The following is a 9,877-nucleotide window of genomic DNA, read 5'->3' as shown; positions in this document are numbered from 1 at the left end:
TTTTGATTAAAGATTAAGAAATTCGTTACAGAAATTTATCTTATAGGATATACTGATTTAAAACAAAATTTTTTTGAAAATATAAAAATTCTCACTAATATGCTAAAGCTTAATTGGATATAGATACGATCTTAAAAAACACCAATAGATAATGCTTAAAACGTTCTTTTTAGAGATGGATTTTTAAAGAGATATACCATATAGGATATCACCATATTTATAAGGACTACCTTTCTTTCTTTTAATCATTTCAATGGAAAAGATTTATATATGGAATATAGAATATGTAAGCAGAGGATACTTAGATAATACAGTTTCTTATGGGGGGGTTAAGCCTACCCTACATATAAGGAATGTATTATAAAAAGACCAGGAATATCGATTTTACAGGGACTTCGAGTTGCGATGATCAGTGAATAATCAGTTCTTGAGACTGGAACATGTGGGCTGGGATTTTTTTCCAGTGATCCGAGAGAGGTAACCCTCCGGAGAGCGAGCGTGGATCGGCGAGGTGAGCACGCAACGTTGCGTGCGAGGGGAGAATCAGTCACTTTGCGTCTGCTGCCACGACAGGACGTGTCTTTCCGTTTCCCTGCAACCGCGAGCAGGAGAATTCTTCAAAATTACAATTCTGATTTGTCTCGTTACGCCTTCATTTTTTTAACCGTGAAAAACCCCGAAATTTATATACATTTTTTGACTGTGAAACGAAGCAACTGCCCAACTTTGGATACACAAAAAGTTCGCGAAATTATTCGCAAGCCCAATAACACGAATAAAAAGGTAAAGATAAGTGAAGTGCCTGAAATATGGAATACAAAAACATGTGCGCATATTTTTGCCTAAAATGCATTAAAAATGCATTAAAGTAGAAGTGGCAGCGGGGCTTAATTAAAAACACCCCATAAAAATCGCATGAAAATGTATGAATTTGTGCGCGTGCGATTTTGGGTTATGTGAGTTGGTCTTGGGTTTGGGTTTGGCTTTGGCTTGGGCGATGGGCTAATGGGTTTTCGAACTCGGGGTTCTGGGCCAAGTGCTCGAGTGCTCTTCAGACCAAAACGAGAGCGGCGGCTGCAAAATGCGCAAAACGCCAGCACGCATCCTATCCGAAAACCTTTTCCCACTCCTCCGGATCCCCCTCATCGGCACATCCACTCGAGTGGCCGGAGATCGACACCACTGGAGGATGGGGCGGAGGAATAGGAGGACGGAGGACCAGAGTGTGCCGGCACCACCATTTTGCTTTGGCCCACACGGGGAAAAATATAGCATCGATAGATGGGGTTTGAGTTCCCTAAATTAGGGTTGTATACTTATTTTGTACTGGGATTAATTATCGGCACTTATTATTATATTAAATTTGATTTTTAAATACATATATTTCCATAAGTTCCCTTTTTATTGGATAATACTTAAGCATGGAATATGAAGTGTATAGAATAGAGTAGAATATTAAATGCATTTTAATTTCTATTTCTATCTTTAAAAATATTTCCGTTTTGTTAAAGTTCAACCAAATTATAGTTTTAAAACCTATTTCTAAATAGTCTCAAAATACTAGAAACAGGTATCAAGAATACATATAGTTTTCAATTTGCCCATATAACATAGAAGGAAAGTGCACTTTATTAGGATTTCAAGTTATAGAAGAACAAACTTGTTCCTTTTTGGATTTACATTTTCAAAAAGCTCTCAAAAATGGCAAATAATCGCCCAGATGTAGGCCTAATTTGGCACATATTTTCTCCCTGTGTTCGTGGCACAACCTTGGGCTAAGTCGCAGCTGGAGGGCAGGGCAGGGCGGTGGGAAAGCAACCCGAAGACCAGGGACCAGGGACCAGGAGACCCAGAACTTCGGATTCGCGAAGCTTTAGCGCGCTTTTCCATTGTTTCCGGGCTCTTTGTGCCTGCTCAATTGTTCGCAAGGACAAGCGGAACCAGAAACTCCTTGCGGAAACCAGGAGGCTGCCGTTCAGCTGTGCAAATCAAAGCCCATCCTTGCCGAAATCCCAGGGAAACCCTTGCGAAACTCGTTTCGCTACAAGTTAGTCGGGTTTTCGCTCCTTTTATTTGCTTCTTTTTCCGCGCTTCTCGTTCCCCCCGATAAGTTTCGCAAATAGACAACTGCTAACTAGCCCTATCTCTTGCCACTTTCCAGATATCTTCATAAATCCGGATATATCCCCCGAGGAGCGGCGCACGGCAGCTGGCAAGATGCTCAAGTGGGCTGTCAACCAGCCGCGAAACTCGTATTTGGCCAAGGAGCTGGCCCTGGGAACGGGACCGGGATCGGAGGCGGGAGCGGGAGCGGACCATGTGGCGGGCTCCAGCTACAGCGAGTTCCACGCCCTGCGCGGCAAGCTGAGGAGGAAGTCGCTCTCCCTGGGCCTGGGCAAGGAGAACCAGCTGACCTCCACGCCTCTCCCGGCCAGCTCCCTGACGCTCCACACCCGCACGCCCCCGCTGAAGGACCTCAGCAACATCCTGGCCACACCACCATCGGCAGGAGGAGGAGGAGCCCCAGGAGCAGTGCCCCCCACAGCTGCAGCTCCACCCAAGTTCGCCTGCACCCTGCCCACCTTCGAGGCGGAGTACTCGCCCAACGCCACCGTCATCCCGGGCTCCCTGATCGCCCTGCGCGGCGTGGGCATCCCGGACAGCTACTTCGAGAAGCCGCGCTACCTGGAGCAGAAGGACCTGCCCCATCCCGCTCCGCCGGCCGCTGGACAGACCACCCTCAGCTCCAGCCAGATGGGCGATGTCACGCTGGAGCGCATGATCGACGCCATCCTGGAGAGCAACCGCAAGGTGCTGCCCAACGCCAGGCAGCCCAGGCAGCACCTCCGCCAGCGCCACCGGCAGCAGGTGCTCCGGAGCAGTCACAGCCACGCCCAGGTCCCCTCGCCCACCTACCGCCCCGCCTTCGATCCGGCCAGCGACCTGTGCGAGTACTGGAAGTCGCCCTCGCGGAGGGATTCCCTGCCAGCCGACGGCTTCGAGGAGCGGGAGGTGTGCTCCCCCGTGCCACTGGCCCCCAATCCCGTCCAGTCGCAGGGCAAGAGGCACTCCCTGCAGCTGCGCAGGCAGCGGGTGGTGCGGCGCAAGCGCAAGATCACCACCAAGATCTCCTCCAGCGTCAGGCAGTCGGCGCAGAAGCTCCTAGCGGCTGCCAGGTCAGGATCCGCGGTGCCCAGCCAGCGGTGCGCCCAGAAGAGGCGCCACATCAGCCCCGACAGTGGCCACAACTCCACCAGCGACTTCGAGGAGGAGCTGATGGCCATGGGCTCCTTCGGCGGGCGGGCGGAGGCGGTCACCAAGAGGCGGCTCAGCTTCTCCTTCGCCGAGGATCTGTTCGTGGACAAGTGACCCAGCTGGCGGCTCCTCCACGTGTTACTTTTTGACTTTGTTTGGTTACAGCTAAATCTTTTTTTTTTGTGTGGCTAAAAGCGCAGAATGCCTTGGAATTCGTATGTTACAACAGATCCTATAACTATATAAGAATCCTTTTTTTTGAGTAATAAAAACTGATTTGAAAAACAAGTTTCAAGTATTTCTCCTTAAAAAAATATATATACTATATATGTGTGGCCCCCAAAGAGGTATGAAAGTATAATCGCTGGAGGGAACCTTCCTGTCACTCGGACAAAACTGTATGCTTGTTAGCGTTAGATAAGACAACCATTAATTAGGGATAAGCGGCCCTCTTCGTGGGGATTACTTGGCAGTATTTCAGCTACTCCCGAGGCAAGGAACTGGATTCTCACGGAGCCCAGTGCGGCGTTCCGCCCTTGAATCCATCATCGTGACTGGGACATTGGCGAGCGGCGACTTTCGGTGCCAACTGGTCAATGGCAGGGCACAGTGTGTGTATCCTGCATGCAGGATATGCAGGATAGGCCGGATAAGGCACGGCGAGGGTGGTGGTAAAAATGTTGCGGCATATCCTGTGCGTCCTTTACACGGCACTTATCACGCACCTGTGCACCACCAACTGGCAGGCTACAAAACGGTGGGCATTTGCATAAATTTGCATAGAATCGAACAATTCTACGCTCGGCTTGCAGCGAGTGTCTGCAGCCAGGATTCGAGGTCCTTGTTAACTGTACTCGGGATCTACGAGTGCGAGCCACCCAGCCATAACTGCACGGAGAAAAAGGTAGCAGAGAGTTGTTTATTTTATAAATCAGTAAGAGATAAACCTTCAAAAATACTATACAATCCCGCACCTTAATATATTATGCTTCTTCACATCTATAGAATTTACTGAAATTACACTGCTTTCCTTTATGTTGTAATCGTTTATTTGCATTAGTGGTAGGTGTTTTTTTCAGTGCACCTAAGAACTGCGACTCGGCGACTTACCCACCCATAACTAAGTTATGCCAGTTATATGTCAGCCGATCCTGAGTGGGCGGAGATACTGAGCCAGCTGGCAAGGATACGGAATGCGGAATTGGAACAAGGAGCTTTATAGAGGGCCTGAAAATCATAACTATAATAGGTTTCTTATAAAAATTAAAAAATATATAATGGACAAATGGATTATATTTTATATCACATATATCATCATATATATCATTTAGATCATATCATATAGATACATTGAATACATTTCTTGATACTTTTAGTATGTTTTTTGACATCTTAATTCAGTAATATAATAGTATACGACTTATTCTGGAATTTATTTTAGATCTTATAGATGGAACCCCTTTAAATTTGTTTTATGAGGTTTATTGTGGGAATTACTTTAGGTGTTGTAGATAGAACTCTTGTAAAATAGATAGATTAAATAGATAGCACAGATGAAACCCCTGTAAAGTTAGTCTTGACAATACCTTAGATCCGACAGACTGAGCCCTGTCATACATATATTTTTACGTTGCTAGATGTCTATTAAATAGTTTTATGGAGAATGCCCTTGGACCACTGACCATTGTTGAGTCCCGTTCCTGTTTGGGCTCCTCGTGCTCGTTTCTGTCGCAGATCGGATGCGAGGCATGGATCCATTGTTGGGCCGCTGCCTCCGTTTTTCATTTGCTCTGCTCAATTGAGTTCAACCAGCTGCCCAGAAACTGAATCCCACTCCGGAATGAACTCAAGTTGAACACGCATTGAGGGTGGAGGTGGGGGAGTACTCTGATTTGCCGCTCCTTCTCCCTCTTGCCAAATGTCACATAAGAACAGGATCGAGATCGGAGTAGGGATCGGGATCGGGATCGGGATCTCGAACCGGCGGAGGTGGAGGCGGAGGCGCAAAAACACCTTTTCGAAAAGTGCGCCAAAAGGGAATATGCGAGAATGCCGAGCACGAGTCAACGGCAAACACAAAAGGAGGAGTGGGGAATGGGAATCGGAATAAGGACGATGGCAAGAAAGGGAGTAAGGAGCAGGCCCAAGAAAAGGACACAAAATCGCATCGTGGCATGCGTCGGCGGACGAGGAGGGCGGGGAGTCCTCGGGGACAGCTGTCGTCGCAAACACCAACGCAAATATGCACTGGAATACGTGCCATTTCTTAGGATGGGTTTCATATTTGATGGTTAACAAGTATCAAAAAAGTGATACAACAACTATTTGAGGTTAAAAAGTATTTTAAAACCGACTAAAAAAAAAATTTAAAGGTTGAAAATATTATACAACTGATAAAAAAAATTTTACTCACACTATATTGGTTTTTCATTATTTTATATTTGGAAAAATTAAAAATAAAGAAGATATATTTTAATATAATTTATTTTAATAAATAAAAGAAATCTAAATATATAGGATATGTTTCATAATTGACTTAAAAAAAGTCATTAAACTGATCAAAAAATATTTAAACGTTTTAAAGTATCATAAAACTGATAAAAAAAATTGTTATGTTTTCACTTATACTCCTGGTGTTTTATTATTTTTATTGAAGAAAGGTGTTGATAACTAATAAGTTATATAATGATATCATATAACTAAAAATAAACTAAACAAATCAAAAAAACACATTAAAAATAAATAATAAATAAAATAATCCTAAACAGAAATATTTTGTGAACCTTACCATCAATAAATTTTGGTATACCATCAAATTTTATAACTAGTCGTTTAAAGAGATTTGATTTTTTAACAATGCACAACTTAGTATTTATTTTCACATAAGGTCTCTTTTTACTTTTCTTTCAGTGCATGCAGCGTTTAGCGGGGGAGCAGCGCCGCGGTCTAAGGATCTAAGGAGCCAGGGGTAAATAGAGGCAGGGAATATAAGTTGAAGGAGTTGCTCAAGTGCTGCCACATGTTGCCGTTGTAAATTGGACAACAATTGACGGCCTAATAGGGTTAAGTGCCGGAAATTACGCGAGCCAAAAGTGGCAGAAGCTGCAAGTTCCAGCGATCTATTTGGCACACTTTTAGGATTTTTCGAACTTAATAAAACTTAATTTAGTTTGCCCGTAAAAATATATCACATATTTATTTGTTATTTATAAAAATTAAGTAACCAAAGCTAAGAATTTTAATATTATTTATAATTTTTAACCTCAAGTATTATTTCATATATCTTATCTAATATTTACCAAAACCACATTTAACCACAACTTAGACTTTTAATGTTATATGTTATGTTTTAAGCTTATAAATTGTTGTATTTTAAAAAATACCAACTTCTGCAAATAATTTGACTTCTTAAATCCTTTATAATCTTTTGCGAACTCTACACCGCGAACCCCCTGAGAAATTACCAAACTCTCTTTGATAATGAAATAAAATGATCTCTAATGGAGTGAAATAGAAAGATTTCCATCTCTGGAGAGTGCCTAAAACTGATAGGCATCATTAGCGGAGCTGTGAGATGACAAGGTTCAAGATGCCGAGCGAACTCAATCAACGTCGGGGGAATAGATATAATAAATGGGATATAAGATATAGCATCTAGGACATACGACATACGACATCGGCGAGGGGAGTAAAACAGAATGAATCGCAACTGTCAATAAATGGAGCACTCTGGAGGGAGGAGTCATGCGAGGGACAAGGCTCTAATCCCATATGACGTGAGCAGTAAGTAATAAGTGGAAGTGGCCCAAAAGAAGGAAAAAAACAAGACCAGATCAGGGGAGGATCGGCGAGGAAATTGCCAACTATTTGTATTTGTCAAAGGCTCTGATTTCACGGCAGCCCAGGAAAATCCAGATCCTCGACGATTAATCAATGTGACGTGAGTGCCTCGCTCCCTCTCTCTCGCTCCTTTCGGGACAACATCTTGAGTTGGTTTGCGCGCCAAACGAATGTCCTGGTTCGGCTTTTTTAGGCTCGGATTTTTTAGTCATCTTGGGGATACCAATTCAAACCCAAATGCTCGCACTTTCCTCGGGGAACGGGGATGAGAGAGGTCAGGAGTCGGGCACACCGCAGGATCAAACAGTCCAATCGATTTGCATAGCCCGGCAGCCAAAGGGTTGTCCTCGATCTCGAGATTCAGATCCCTAGATCTCCAGCTTGCGATAACGATTGCTTATGTAAATGTTGTTTGCCCGACAAACTTTAGCTCTCGGCACAATGCCAAATGCAAACTAATAGATACATTTTTATCGCCGTCGAATCCGGGGGTAATTAAGCATCTTTACGGTCAGCCGAAGGGATCAGGATCAAAGAGGTCGCGGATGAGGAGGCTGCTGCCGGGCGTTCTCAAGGGAGGGCACTGGACTTTCGGTAAGCACTTAAGCCAATTTGAAGCGAGGTGAACTTTTGCGGCTTTGTTTACCATGAGGCTTAGATCCAACGCCTCGAGCCGGAATCTTAAATGCTTATTATCTTTGGTGAACCTTGGAAATGTGTTCATTTGTTTCGAGACCTTAGCTCCTCCAAATTATCCAGCATGAAGAGTATCTGAAAAAATTTCAATACTTTTGAGCAAAACGATTAAGGAACACAAGTAAAATTGAAAGTGCTTGGGAACATGTACAAATATGCTAAATAAATTAATTATGGGGATTTAATAATAGCTCATATATTAATATAATATATTGATGTTACCAAAAGCTAAGTGCTGACTCTTCTCCAGATTATTCAACTAACAAACAGTTTTTTTTTAGATAATTCTAGTATATTTAAAATGATGTAGTTATACTAGGGCAGGAGTTATATAATTATTTTAAAAATGGGCATCTATATTTTAGTACCCCCACCATTGTTATTTTCTTATTTCTAAGACTTACCTGAATCCCTGCTCCGATTTCAAAAATATGTACGCAAAGTGGTTTATATAACAATTGAGTATCAAAATGTTTATAAAAATCAGTTCTTTGGCGGTAACATTTTAAGAAAGAGCAAAATAAAAGTAAAACTCGTCCATCGGATCTTAAGCCTTATGAAGATGCTGTCTCTGCTGGTCCTTGGCCATCACCCGCTCCAGCAGATTCGTTGCCAGGATGCGGAAACGCTGCCGGGAGCGATCGCTTAGCGCTTGGACTGTGGGCAGCAGGCTCATCAGGTAGGTGTGGTCGGGATCGTTGGACTCCGCATGCTTCCGCAGGTCCAGAGGTTGACTGGGAATCGGAACCTCGTCCAGAGGAAAGGTCAAATCCAAGTTGGGGTCCCACAGCCAGTTCTCGGAGCCCAGAAGCTTGGTCAGCTCCTCGTCGATGTCCAGACCGACTTCCAGCTCGTCCAGCACCTCGAAGAGACTCTCCGGCTCCTCGAAGCGGAGACCACCTACGGCCAATGCGGGGCTAAAGATCTCCAGTTGGAGTTTGGGCCTCTTGGCCGGCGGCGCAACACATGGACTGGGGTCCGAGAAGACGCCGCGCATAAACTCCATCTCGTGGAAGTAGCGCCAGCGGCAAACCTTACTGGGCTCATGACTGCGCCGCAGCTCGGAGCGATAGTTGCCCCGGAGTCCCTTCCAGCGGCGCTTGCACTCGTCCACGCTCGAGTTCACGGCCCTGGCCACCGCCGGCCAGTCGAGAAGCATTTGCGGGCGGCGGACGGAGAAGGTGATGCGGGTGTCCCAAATCGCAGGACGACAGGCAATCTCCGCGAGAAGATGACTTTTGTCCATCTCGGTGGGCGAAGTATTGGGGAAATATGCAGAAGACATAGCGTTGACTTTGCGTGGCGAAAAGTTGAAAGGAAAGAATAGGCGACAGGCCCCATGACCATCTCTACAGGCACGCCCGTGCGATACTTCCTGGGGTTGCCGCCTTTTATCCTTTAATTATTTCCAATACTCGTAGATTTCCCCATATGTTTTGGCGAGCTGCTTTGTTGTTGTTATCGATAGGCATTTGCCCCACAATGCTGCCCATAACAATGGTTACGGCATCAGGTGCTGCCAAGGGTACAGTTTTCAAATTTAAATTAGTTGTTATAACAATGAATGGCATTTAAAGGGAGTAAATTAAAGTTATGGCATTTTTATTAGTACAAATACTGTTGTATTGAATTGAAAGTAAAACAAGAAGTGCGTTTTTAATGATTTTCAGAACAAATTGTGTATTAATTAAAAGGTATATAAGAAGGAAAAACACTTAAAATAATATCCCACCTAAATGGCATCTAATCAGTATTACCCTTGTGCCACACAAAGAGTCCTCACTCCTTGAGAGCCCGGAAGATAGCTATTGTCCTGGCTACACACAATGTTTGTCCACAGAGGATGGCTCGTAAAACGTGTAAAAAGTTTCGAATTATTACATGTGCTTAATGAATTGTTTGTACCCTAAATCCGAGTCGTAAAACACGGGAAAATTTCTTGGGCCGGCCTGCCAGCGAATAAAAGTGCAGTAAAAGTGCACTAAAAACGTACCGATCAATTGTTTGCCTTCGACTTCAGGGATTTGCCACCATTTACGATTTGCCATCATTTACGAGCGGGATGGAGATTTTAATGATCGCACTT

The 9,877-nt window shown here is 44.3% G+C and overlaps 2 protein-coding genes across 3 annotated transcripts; one reads left to right on the top strand and one right to left on the bottom strand.

The window, feature by feature from the left end:
* Positions 1 to 571: 571 nt before the first annotated feature.
* On the top strand, positions 572 to 3,525 carry LOC108032969 (uncharacterized). 2 transcript variants are annotated; one of them, XM_044093213.2, is made up of 2 exons: positions 572 to 783; positions 2,162 to 3,525. In XM_044093213.2, the coding sequence occupies exon 2, from the start codon at positions 2,218 to 2,220 to the stop codon at positions 3,367 to 3,369; it is 1,152 nt and encodes a 383-aa protein (XP_043949148.2). In that variant the 5' UTR covers positions 572 to 783; positions 2,162 to 2,217; the 3' UTR covers positions 3,370 to 3,525. The 2 variants fall into 2 exon arrangements, with proteins under 2 accessions (XP_043949148.2, XP_043949149.2); XM_044093214.2 differs by lacking the exon at positions 572 to 783 and adding an exon at positions 1,767 to 2,047.
* A 4,799-nt stretch (positions 3,526 to 8,324) lies between these two features.
* LOC108032968 (uncharacterized) lies at positions 8,325 to 9,084 on the bottom strand. The gene has a single exon (XM_017107039.2). The coding sequence runs from the start codon at positions 9,074 to 9,076 to the stop codon at positions 8,339 to 8,341; it is 738 nt and encodes a 245-aa protein (XP_016962528.1). The 5' UTR covers positions 9,077 to 9,084; the 3' UTR covers positions 8,325 to 8,338.
* Positions 9,085 to 9,877: the final 793 nt, after the last annotated feature.

This window comes from Drosophila biarmipes, chromosome X (assembly GCF_025231255.1).
Source record: "Drosophila biarmipes strain raj3 chromosome X, RU_DBia_V1.1, whole genome shotgun sequence".
NCBI classification, from domain to species: Eukaryota; Metazoa; Arthropoda; class Insecta; order Diptera; family Drosophilidae; genus Drosophila; species Drosophila biarmipes.
The sequence above is the reverse complement of the archived record's forward strand: the minus strand, read 5'-3'. Positions and strand labels throughout refer to the sequence as shown.

Excerpts from the sequence above, each read along its gene's own strand:
- LOC108032969 (XM_044093213.2), top strand. The coding sequence starts at position 2,218 with ATGCTCAAGTGGGCTGTCAACCAGCCGCGAAACTCGTATTTGGCCAAG.
- LOC108032968 (XM_017107039.2), bottom strand. The coding sequence starts at position 9,076 with ATGTCTTCTGCATATTTCCCCAATACTTCGCCCACCGAGATGGACAAA.